General features: G+C 43.6%; 1 protein-coding gene across 2 annotated transcripts; it reads right to left on the bottom strand.

Annotated features, from left to right (window-relative positions):
- Positions 1–1869: 1869 nt before the first annotated feature.
- On the bottom strand, positions 1870–12307 carry S1PR3 (sphingosine-1-phosphate receptor 3). Of its 2 annotated transcripts, XM_030567845.1 has the most exons (3): positions 11942–12307; positions 11269–11462; positions 1870–5539 (listed from the first exon to the last, which is right to left on the bottom strand). In XM_030567845.1, the coding sequence occupies exon 3, from the start codon at positions 5371–5373 to the stop codon at positions 4231–4233; it is 1143 nt and encodes a 380-aa protein (XP_030423705.1). In that variant the 5' UTR covers positions 5374–5539; positions 11269–11462; positions 11942–12307; the 3' UTR covers positions 1870–4230. The 2 variants fall into 2 exon arrangements, with proteins under 2 accessions (XP_030423705.1, XP_030423704.1); XM_030567844.1 differs by lacking the exon at positions 11269–11462.
- Positions 12308–12590: the final 283 nt, after the last annotated feature.

The following is a 12590-nucleotide window of genomic DNA, read 5'->3' as shown; positions in this document are numbered from 1 at the left end:
TGAAGAACAGAGCTAGATTTATTCATTTGTGTATAACTGCCTCATATATTGTAATATTTGCTATTGCATAGGCATGCACAAGCTGAGTAGCTAGCTTTAAAATAAGCACAGTGCTGAGCTGCAGTAAATGTGAGTTTGAATGATGAGTTTCCTCTTCATCGGAATCACTGCCAGGATGAGGGGGAAAGAGCAGGTTTGAGTGGAAGGTTGCCATGTCAACCTAGCACCATGAGGCCCCAAACAGTTGACTGGCTTACCTAACTTGTTGATTGGGCTAACTCAAACAGTTTCTTAGAATGGAATTGGGCTTTTAAGCTCAGGCTTATGGACATGTATGTGGGCTTTGGCTGTGACAGTAGAACCTCAGAGTTATGAATACTAGCGTTACAAACTGACCAGTCAACCACACACCTCATTTAGAACCTGAAGTACACAATCAGGCAGTAGCAGAGCCAAAAAAAAAAAGCAAATACAGTATAGTTCTGTGTTAAATGTAAACTACTAAAAAAAATAAAGGGAAAACGGCATTTTTCTTGTGCATGGTAAAGTTTCAAAGCTGTATTAAGTCAATGTTCAGTTGTAAACTTCTGAAAGAACAACCGTAATGTTTTGTTCAGAGTTACAAACATTTCAGAGTAACTAACAACCTCCATGCCCAAGGTGTTTTTAATTGAGGTTCTATTGTATGTATTCTTATTTCAGATCTAAGTATGGAGACACACATATAACATTCCTAACTTGAGGCATGGGGTGAGTTTCACTGCCCTGCACTTTAAGCAATGTGGGGAGGGTGGGATGGTGTTGTCTGGCTGGCCAGGAAAAGAGGGCAATGCTTTCTGGCTTGGGGGGGTGGGGGAGGAGGAGACATAAAACTACTGGAAAAACAGTCAGCATGGTGAATGACTCACCACCTAGGAATGAGGGGTTTAAAAAGGTCAGCCTGGGCCTGGACCCTCCACTCATCACTTGCAACAGGCTAGGCAGCACCCATTCTCCCTCCCTTTGTAGATCAGAAATATGACAGGTGATTAGCTATATCTGTGGTGGGCATTACGCTAGCTGCCCCATTAATGGGGTCTGGGAAGGAATTTTTCCCTTATGACCATACTGGCCAGGTGCAGTGGGGTTTTTTTGCCTTCCTCACAGCAGGTTCAGGTAGGCTTTGACCATACATAGCATAATGGGCAGTAGGCCATATGTTACAACTCTTTATTTAAGTATATAGTGGATGTTCAGTGCAGGTACTCCATAAACTAAGGCATAAAAGAACAGATATGGCTTGGGGAAGGAATTAAGGCGAGGTGCTTGGTGAGCTGGGGACAGTTGAGGACTCCTCTGATTGGTACAGCAGGGAGCCAACCCCCCATCATTATAGTCCACCCTAACCCCTCCTATGAGGGGGGATGGTCGGTAAGGTCCCAGCAAGGGAATTGCTGGAAAGACCTGGATGAAAAGGGAGCGGGCAGCTGGTGGAAGCTCCACACTGCATAATTGGCTGGAATTGGAGGTTCCTTGCAGTGGATCTGCTGGAGGGACATGAATCAAAAGGTGGGGAAGGAGGTTGAAAAGAGCACTCACTCCCTGCCCCCGGTGAATTGTGGGGGGTTTCACCTGCACTGCTCATTTTATCCACCAGGTTAGTCCCAGACATCTAATAATGAAGTTGTGGCCTGATTAAACCCATATCTAATGTCTCCTGCTATTCTTTCCGCATCGCCAGACAACAGCCACACTGCTTTTCCTCACACTAATGGGAGTTGAGTTGCTAAAGCCCTTCCTGTTTACAATAGCTGAGAATGCAGCTTTTAGGCTAGGGCAAGACTGGTCATTTAAACAAATCAAACATTTAGAAGAACTGGGTAAAAGAAGGACTTTAGCAAACATTTTTAATGACATTCATTTCAAGAGAGCTGTCCAAGACTGGAGAGTATAACCACACATCACGCCAAAATGTAAAGAAGCAAACCATGAAACTACAATACAGCCACAGTTCAGCTTATAACGAATACGCATTCAAACCCTACAGCTATGATTCACTTCATAGCCACAGTTGAGTCTCCTATGTCTTTACACTTGTTTCCTTGCCACTCTTTGCCAAGGTTTTCTTTCAAGTGGCTAATAAATTATAACTCTCTGCTTTGGGCAGTCTTTATTTTATACAAGTAATTTCATATTTATTGGTATCTTCACAGTTGCTGCAAAATCAGCCTCTTTCTTTTTACAGCTGTCAAAAGACTACTGCTGACATTTTTAACACATAGACTCTTACCCTGCACTTGACAATAAAAAGGCAAAACAGTATATGTTGAAAGGCTTTTGCTACATACATTACAGGGTTTATGCACTGTACATACTTGGACATATTCTTTAAACACAGCTGCTTTAATTAAGAGAAGAGAAAAAAACTAAGCACCAGTTTTTGTAAGTTGTGAATTAACAAGAGTTATGATTGTTTGAGGATTATGATACCTTACTTAGTGATTTCCTGCCATTGCAGGGGCTTCAGGCAGTGGTGCACCTCTTCTTTCCCTATGGCACATAATAGTTTATAGTCTCCTGTGGGCTGTAATACTTCGGTTTAATTTTGGTTGTTGAATTTAAAGTGTGGGTGCTAGGTGCGGTGGGAGACTGTGATATACAGGCACTGAGACCAGATGATCTGGTGGTCCATTCTGGTCTAAAACTCTATGACTCTAATGCTTGGTTTGATTCATTTAAACAGGGATTTTCAAATGGGGCCAACAGGTGCTCAACTGCTATTGAAAGTCAATGGGAGCTAATTTGAGCACCTAATTCACATAGGTTCCTTTGGCAAATCCTAGCCTTAAAGCACAATTCATTTATACTTGTGTGTGAATCAGGCATGCTGCACTGACTTCAAGCAAGCTATGCTGATTTAGACCAGCCAAGGCTCTGGGCCCACATATTTATGAGCTGTTAATCACAATGGACCAGACTACCTCCTCGTAGGAGAATGCATTTGGAAGGGGACAGTGGGGCAGGAAAAGTCCACAAAGTCCTCAGAGGGGATAGATTTGGGGTGCCAAGGTGGGTACAGAGGGACTGGTCCCCAGTGGACTCATGGGCAGTCATTCCATATCCAGACGAACAAATTCTGATTCCCTTCTCTTGTGCAGCATGACTCCAAATGAACAGTTCTGCATGATCTGGATCTGTTTCTAGAAGATTTTAATACAGCTCTATGCTGTACTAACTCCTGGATGGAACTACACGGGTTCTGAAAGTATTTTGTCATGGTCCATTGCCTTTTAAAAGGAAGCCTGCTTTAACTGTAGAAGAATGCCACTTTGTAAAGACTTTCACAGGTTTGACATACTGTTTGCAATATACAGTATTTAAAAATGTAAGTAAAAATACATGCATTGAAAAGTACCTGCACTTGATATATGTGTGAATTGTTAGATCGTATTTTAACTACCTTGACTAACAAACATATATACTCACTGTCAGTGGTTATCTGCTACAATTTGCTTAAAATAAACTAAAAAAAATTTGGCCACAGCCCTAGTGATCATACTGTTACTATGTAAACATGAGCAATCTGTGGTTACTGGTTGCAAGAAAAAGTACTTAGTAGACATAGCATCTTCATCTACTCAGTTCAGGATTACTACTTCATACATTTTCAAACATACTATTTGAAATTTCTACATACTTGTATAATCTGTATTATTGCATTATATACTGTATTACTATGCGTAGCATAATACAAACTTTTGCCATACAATTGCTATTTAATAAAGAAATGTACAAATATACAGTTATTTATACCACATACATGTAAGGCTATTAACATAATAGCAAGATATGTATAGAGAAATATAATGCACTTTGTATAATGTAAGTAACCTTTGTCCCAATTAACAATAAACAGGATAGTGGGATATGTATAATAGCTGATGTTTCTTGTAGGTGATGTAGATGTACTGTAAGATCAGACTTTACCACATACACTGATGTCATACCTGTCATCATGATACACAAGGATTTTATGCAGACTGTTGGGTAGCAGAAAAAGCTTTCCTGAGTCAGATCTTTTACAGAATTAAAACCCAAACCAAAACAAGTCATGTGATAAACAGACACTCAGTTAAATAAGTGGTTAGCATTTTCCCCTATGATTTAAGATATGATTTAAGTGCATAAAAATTGAAAATTTGTAATTGAATCCTAAAAAGCCATAGATGAGTCCTTGACTTGCTGAGTCCTTCATTTGCATAAGTTTCCGTTCTGAAATGGTGATTTATCTTTTTCAGTTATACTTGAGGGAACACTAGTCTGTGGGAAATCATCCTTTGGTTTCTGTGCATTGCTGCTGCTAGACTTACTTCGGCTTTGATCTGGAGTGGGCTGAATAGGCAAAGATCTAGACACATTGGTCTTCACTAGACAACCACAAACAAGGCGAAAGAAAGCCCGACGCATTTCCTTGCTGGCTAAAGTGTAGATGATGGGATTCATCGCAGAATTGAGGACAGCCAACGCAATGAACCAGTCAGCCTTGTATAAAATGGCACACTCTTTTACTCTGCAGGCTACATCTATAAGCAACAGAATAAATAATGGAGACCAACAGGCAATGAAAACACCAACTACAATAACAACTGTCCTAAGTAGTGCCATAGATCTCTCTGAGTTACTATGATTAGTGACGTTACGGCTACTGGATTTTACCAGTATGTAAATACGTGCATAAAGGATAACAATGGCCACCAAAATGGCTATGAAGATACTTATGCAAAATACAACATATTTCTTGGAATAAAGAGGCAAAATTGTTGAGCAGTCTGGTAAATTGTTGATACAGTTCCAGCCGAGGATTGGTAAGGCACCCAGAGAAACTGAGATAAGCCAACATGTTCCAATAAGAAGGAAGACTCTGTACTTTTTATTTGCATCATAAGGCCGCATTTTAATCATAGTTAAATGTCTTTCAATGGCTATGGCTAATAAGCTTAAAGTGGAAGCTCCTAGGGCAACAAACATACTTCCTTCCCTAATAAACCAGATTGTGTAGGACAGGCTCAGAGTTCTTTTTCCAGACATAAGAATGTTTACTTTGTAAACAATTCCAGCCAATAGGTCACAGAGAGCTAGATTGCCAATAAAAAAGTACATACGGTTGTGAAATTTGTTATTTTTCCATATGGCAATCAACACCATCAAGTTTTCCAGGACTATAAAACTGCATATGATCAGAAATGAAACAGTTGTTAATCCTATGCGATCAGTTGCCTTTTCTCTTAAAATAAGTTTCCCTGTATAATTATAATGTAGCACGATTAGAGAGTCAGATTCTTCATTTCCTGGAGGGGTGAACGTAGCAACAAATGGCATGGTAACTGTTGCCATAATTTGTTTTGTTTTTAAAAATCATGAAAGTTTAATTCCAATATCTTTCCACAAGAGGGAGTTCAAGTCACATTCTCTAACGAAGTTCTCTGAGTCGTTTGAGGATGCCCCAGGCTTCAGTAGTTGTTGCATGTCAACATCCAGCAGTGGCAGTGAAATCAAGAACCTGGTGGAGAAAAAGAGTCAGTAGAGTCAATATCACTGTCTTTATATAAAAAAAATCCTATGTATATGCCTTGTAATAATATATACTATGGGGAACATTAAATATATACCAAGGACTGGCATTACAGTGGGTTTGATCATTTGGTATCTGAAAGCCAACCACCTACTAACTAAAACTTTAGGCATGTACTTTGATTATAATTCTACTGATGAAAAAAAAGAGGTAAATGGAGGGTATTGACTCCTTATGTTGTTGGATCCAAAATATCTATTGCTGAGTAAACAAAGTACTGTATGTTGAACTGAGGAGTAGGGAGGAAGGTTTAGCACAAACATCCAACCAATCTCAGAGAGTTTAGTAACTACCTAATTTTGACTCTAAGCAGGAATAAGTGTAAGTAGTTTTACTTAAAATCCTCCAAAGCCAACACAATTTTTAAGATAACAAATCAGATCCTCAGCTCCTGTTATGCTCCCTGGGCCACTGAAGAAGTACAGAATGACTTTGCACCATCTCTAAAGTGTTAATGAGCATGGGAGAATCCAGAGGTGATGGTGAGGCAGCTTGGGATAGGATAGAGATATTCTGGGACAGGTTAGGAGTGTAACAGGGTCTAGATAGTGGTACTTGAATGCTATGTGCTCTACTGATGTCTAACCAGTGGAACATCCCTGGGACTGTTGTAAGTGGCTGTGCGAGCTATTTTGGTCCCTGGCAGCCCTAGGATTAAGGAAGGTATAAAGGTGGATTTTAGCTACTTGTGCTCAATTTGTTAGGTGCCCAGGCCCAGCTGATACTGTAATAGATGTGTTATAAATGCCTACAATAGTTTCTCTCTCTAAGCATGTATATCCCCTTTACACCTCACTTTCTCCCCCAAAGCCCAGCACTGCTGGGGCCCAGTTTTTCCTTATACAAAGTATGGCAGCCTCCTTGCTGCTCTAACTCACATCAGCAGAAATGGCTCCCCAGCATCCACTAAGTTGGCCTGGGCTCTCAAAGCAAAGCAGCTCTGCCAATATGCTCTCTATGCTGAGAATAGAGGAAGTAGTATAGCGTCAGTAATGTGGCTGTGGTAGCTGGGGATTTTCCCATGTCAGGGAAATACCTAACTGCCCTATTAATACACGTTGTGATCTCAGTGTGCTGCTGGAGTGGTGCATAGGCCTGTATGGAAGCCAAAGATCTGTCCCAACACTGTTGACTCCAGTCTTGCACCACTGAAATCAATGGAGCAGGAGCTGGGCCATTACACATAAGTAATGTATAGGGTCTATCTTGCAAAGCGCTAAGCAACTCCTATGAGGCCTGGTCTACACTACGCGTTTAAATCGATTTTAGCAGCATTAAACCGATTTAACCCTGCACCCATGCACACAACGAGGTCCTTTATATTGATATAAAGGGCTCTTTAAACCGGTTTCTGTACTCCTCCCTGACGAGAGGAGTAGCGCTGAAATCTGTATTGCCATGTCAGATTAGGGTTAATGTGGCCATAAATCGACGGTATTGGCCTCCAGGCAGTATCCCACAGTGCACCACTATGACCGCTCTGGAAAGCAATCTGAACTCTGGCCAGCGTGGAGCTCTGATCAGCACAGGTGGTGAAGCAGTCCCAAATCCAAAAAGAGCTCCAGCATGGACGGTATGGGAGATACTGGATCTGATCGCTGTATGGAGAGACAAATCTGTTCTATCAGAGCTCCATTACAGAAGATGAAATGCCAAAGCATTTGAAAAAAATCTCCAGGCTATGATACAGAGTCCACAGCACAGTGCTGCGTGACAAGCGTAACGGAAAGCCAAGAAAATGGATGCTCATGGAGGGAGGGAGGGGGTACCGAGGACTTCAAGTATCCCACAGTCCCCGCAGTCTCCGAAAAGTATTTGCATTCTTGGCTGAGCTCCCAATGCCTGTAGGGTTAAACACATTATCCGGGGTGGTTCAGGGTACATCGCGTCAATTTACCCCCCCAGTGAAAGAAAAGAGGAAAAAAATTGTTTCTTGACTTTTTTCAATGTCACCGTATGTCTACTGCATGCTGCTGGTAGACGCGGTGCTGCGGCACTGAACAGCAGCATCCTCTCCCCACCCTTCCCTGGTGGCAGACGGTACAGTGCAGAAGGACTGGTAGCTGTCCTTGTCATCATCCCGTGAGTGCTCCTGGCTGGCCTTAAGTGAGGTCGGCTGGAGGCACCTGGGTAAAAATAGGAATGACTTTTGGTCATTCCCAGCAGATGGTACAGAATGGCTGGTAACCGTCTTCATCACAGCAACTGGGGGCTGTGCTCCATCAGCCCCCCCCTCCCCTTTCATGTCTAAAGAAAAGATTCTTTACTGCCTGGACTATCATAGTAGTGGGATGCTGGGCTTCTCTCCCCCCACCATTTAATGTCCTGCCTGGGCTATCATAGCAGCTGGAGGCTGCCTCCCACTCATTTTATCTCACTAAAAAGTCAGTGTTTCTTATTGCTGCATTCTTTGTTACTTCATCACACAAATGGGGAGGACACTGCAAAGGTAGCCCAGGAGGGTTGGGGGAGGAGGGAAGCAATGGGTGGGGTTGTTGCAGGGGCACCCCCTAGAATGGCATGCAGCTCATCATTTTTGCGGGATCTGACACAGAGCGGTTGTGCTCTCTGGTACACTGGTTCTCTAGTACACTTGCCCCATATTCTAGGCAGGACTGACTCTATTTTTGGACACAACATAAAGGAGGAAATGACCCAGAGAGTCATTCCCATTTTTGTCTTTGCACCCCCAGCCGACCTCAGTGAAGGTCAGCTAGGAGCACCCATGACAGCAGCAGACGGTACAGAACAACTGACAACCGTCATCTCATTGCCAATTTACAATAGCATGGCAGATGGTACAACTGTTAACCATCTCTGCTATCTTGCAAAGGCAAATGAATGCTGCTGTGTAGCGCTGCAGTGCCGCCTCTGTCAGCGGCATCCAGTACACAGACGGTGACAGTGACAAAAGGCAAAACAGGCTCCATGGTTGCCTTGCTATGGCGTCTGCCAGGGCAATCCAGGAAAAAGGGCGCAAAATGATTGTCTGCCGTTGCTTTCATGAAGGAAGGAATGAGTGATGACATTTACCCAGAATCACTTGCGACACTGTTTTTGCACCATCATGCACTGGGATCTCAACCCAGAATTCCAGTGGGCGGGGGAGACTGCGGGAACTATGGGATAACTATGGGATAGCTACCCACAGTGCAACGCTCCAGAAATCAATCCAAGCCTCGGTACATGGACGCACACTGCCGAATTAATGTGCTTAGTGTGACAGCGTGCACTCGACTTTATACAATCTGTTTTACAAAACTGGTTTATGTAAAATTGGAATAATCCCGTAGTGTAGACATATCCTGAGACTCCTACTGGGAATTGAGGGCTCTCAGCATCACACAATAGACACTCAGCAACTTGCAGGAGACTGAGGAAATAGTCTTCTAGGAGTTATGTTATTTGGAACAACAACGGAGAGACGTTGCTCTTAATTACACCCACCCTGAAGTCAAAGAGGTTTTATGGGTATAAAGGAGAAAAGAATTTGGCTATCTTGGCTCATTGTTTCTATATTCTCCTTCTTACTTTTGTCTATACAAGGACATATATATTACACAGTCACATTGGTGACTGAATTATATCTCTATCCAGTACACCATTGGAACTGACCTTTCCCTACATTCCAAGTAGCAACAAAAAAAACCCTCTTAATAAAGGGACTGGAGAGTCCACACATTCCAGGTCTCCATCCTTCTCCATATGTAGCCATTTACTTTACCCACAAATGACAATTTTCAGAAAGGAGAAGGAAAAGAAAAGAATGTGTGTACGACGCCAAACTTTCTTCTATTTTATTATTTTAAAAGCTTTCCAGATGATGAGTAAATGTGTGTAATTTGTCTGGCACGTCCTGGTGACATTAAATTTAAGAATACAAAAAGCTTTCTGAGAACATAGGTGAATTTGAATCTACATTCCCAATTTGAAATTGAATGGCTCTAGCTGCAGATGCGATTTAGACAACAAACATCAGCTGCAGAACAATATTTCTTGGAAAGCACAAACAAACAAAAAGAAATTCAAACGTTTTTAAAATGAATGTGCTGGCAGTTTTATGGCTTAGGCCAAAACCTTTAACAAAGAGTTATTTTTCTTGGCTTCTAGCTTTTAGACAACAGCATTTTGCATTAGTAATTCTTCCAAGTAGCAAGTGTGCAATTCTCATACAGGAGCTCTGGGTGTTTTGAATCTTGGCTTTAAGCATATTGGCAAAAGTTATCTTTACTCCTTTCTTCTCAGTTCCTCTAGCTGCCCTCTCTCCTGGGAAAGAATCCACTGTTCAGTTTCCAGATTCTAAAAAGTTGCAGTGACCCCAGCTTTCACTCACTTGGGTCAAAGCTCTTTCTTTTCTAAACAAAGAACTAAAGGTATGCAGACAGTCACTGTTCTAAATAGGAAGTAATTTTCTAACCCGGAACAACTCTCATGACTTTACCTGTTTAACCAATCTCTCGAAAATTCAGTCTGACACTGAGCCTTCACTTTACATATCAAACTAATTTCTCTTCCAAGATCTTTCCAAATAAAGCTGCTACAAATAAACCAAAAAAAGCAGCAAGTGGCACCAGCATGTACTTTTTCAGGTTATCTAGTGCAATATAAGGAAACCTTAGAAATTACATTAGATACAGTACATAGAACAAAGAACTGATTATAAAAGCTGACATGGGAGTTGTATAACTTTAAAAAAGCCTCCAAGACTGACCACCACATGAGAGTATTGAGGAATAAAATATTACAGGTACTAAAATTTGCAAGAAAAAAAATGAAATAAGTTTTAATGCAATGAGCAGAGAAATGCAGGGCTTGCAGCATATAACTTTGCCTAAGCTAATGTAATATCCAGACAGAGGTGGAGATCTAAAATTGTAATTGACTGTAATACTACACTGCTCTTGGGCTGTAAGGCTTGGGAATGATGACATTTTCAGTTTCAAGGAACTTGATCACCAACCTTGATACTTTACTAGCACTTCCAGGACTATTCACTGGAACTGCCCTATAACACAGCCCGCCTAAATGGTGTTCTTAGCACAATGGAGGTAAGGCTGCCTGGTTCTTGACTACTTAGGCATATCCCTTCAGGTGAAATTCGTAATAATTAATCAACATGGAAATGGAACAAAGAATATGAGGTCTTATAACTGGGACTAGCAAGAGTGATGGACTCGTACCACAATTCCAGTCCTCTCACTTTAGATGAAACCTTTAAACGCAAATCGGTCTAAAAATCATGACTAAGCAAATAAGTCTGGATCTGTCCAAACTAGCTGATCTCTCTCTCTCTCTTTCTCTCTCCCTCTCACACACAATCCTTTCGTCGCAAAGCACATCGCAGGCATCAGACTAGTGCAAGTGACCTGAGCCCACAAACAGCAAAGCTACCTGCGTGTCCTTCTGGCACAATACACCCACCCATGGCGTAAAGGTCAGCCCCTGGCATTCAGGTTAAGGGTAGAGGAGCTGATACGCCAGGACCCTGCTAGCTCCAGCTAGCTCAGAAGAGTGAGATGCCAGTGAGCAAGAGGCGGCATGTACGGTTTAGTTGTTGGCCTCACCTCTGCAGTGGTCTATAACGTCTAGCTAGGTTATTTCTGTAAGCACCACTTTATATATAAGTACCTCCCCGGAGTCCTGTTTTCTGTATCTACCTGTCAAAACAGCACGCTCCGCTTTAAATCCCCACACCGGGTCCCTTGCCCTCTGCCCGACTAGCATCTACCCCGCGTCGTGTCCGGCTCAGGCTGGAGCCACAGGCGTAAACGTTCGGATTCGCTGGGCTCACTCCCGTGCATTCGTTAGAAGCCGACACGGGCTGGAAACTAGGCAGCTCGCACTCCGCCACCTGCACGGATTGCAAGAAGGGACTCTCGTTAGAAAAACGCCAGGCGAGCCGCGAGGTTCCAGGAAAAGCCAATCGGAGAGTCCAAAACTCCCTCAAACTGCAGCCAGCTCTCCGCAAGGGGAGGACTGGATGGACTCACAAAGCCGGGTGAGGGATGTGGGGGGCTGAATTCCAAGCAGGAATCAAGCATGACACCCCCTCCCGTACCCCCGCGCACACACACACGCGCGCTTTTTAAAAACTCCCCTCCCCGAACCAGCGCCAAATAATCCAACCAGCCAACAGATACCTCACTAGTGATCTATAGCCGGGCAATTAAAGAAGATCATGACTCGGATTGTGAGTCCTGTAGTTATTATTGCAGACACCGTTTGACTAATAGCCCTGCAGCGGGGAGCAGAGCGTAACCAGGTTTCTAAGGAGAGTTTCCTGTAGTTGAAAGGTGCGGAGATCAGCGCTTTCGCTTTGCTTGTACTCACGTTTACACCCGAGCTATTGCCTGCACACTCCCAGCTCGCCTCTGCCGCTCGGGGGCATTCGGCGACCCAGCATCCTGGAGAAGATAGGGTGTCTCTGTGGGTGTCCTCCTAGTCCCCTGCGTGTGGGTGACGGGTCTGGCGTGCCTGCAGCTGCGCTGGTCTCAGGCAAATGCCCCCGAAGCCGCTTCTTTCTGGCTTCCTGCTTTCTCCACTCTCCGACTCTGTTCCGGGCCAAGCAGGGACCAGCCAGCAAACGCGCCGAGTCCAGCTGAACCTCCCCCCCAGCTGCACCGTGTGACTCTCCCCTGCAGCGAGGCAGCGCTCTGCGGTGTCTCAGGGATGCTCAGCAAACTTCCCGGGCTGCCTGGGAGGAGCTGCAGCGCACTGCCCCGCTTCACAGCGCCTCCCCTCTGTGTTGCCCTCCTCCCATTCCCAGCTCTCTAGTCTTTCCACTCCCTTTTGTCCCCCTCTCTTAGCCTCTGTCCATCCCTTTCCTCTCTGCTCCTTCTACCTCCTGTGGCCCACTCCTACCTGAGCCTTCCACCTCTTGCCATTATTAAATTCCCTCCATCCCTGCCTCTCTTTTCCACTCCACCTGTCCCTCCTCTTTCTCTTTCTGCCAGCTTTTCATTCCCTGATCCTAGCCTTT

This window comes from Gopherus evgoodei, chromosome 6, assembly GCF_007399415.2.
Source record: "Gopherus evgoodei ecotype Sinaloan lineage chromosome 6, rGopEvg1_v1.p, whole genome shotgun sequence".
Taxonomy (NCBI): domain Eukaryota; kingdom Metazoa; phylum Chordata; order Testudines; family Testudinidae; genus Gopherus; species Gopherus evgoodei.
The sequence above is the reverse complement of the archived record's forward strand: the minus strand, read 5'-3'. Positions and strand labels throughout refer to the sequence as shown.

What these genes read in the sequence shown, in the direction of transcription:
- S1PR3 (XM_030567845.1), bottom strand. Translation starts at nt 5,373, where the DNA reads ATGGCAACAGTTACCATGCCATTTGTTGCTACGTTCACCCCTCCAGGA.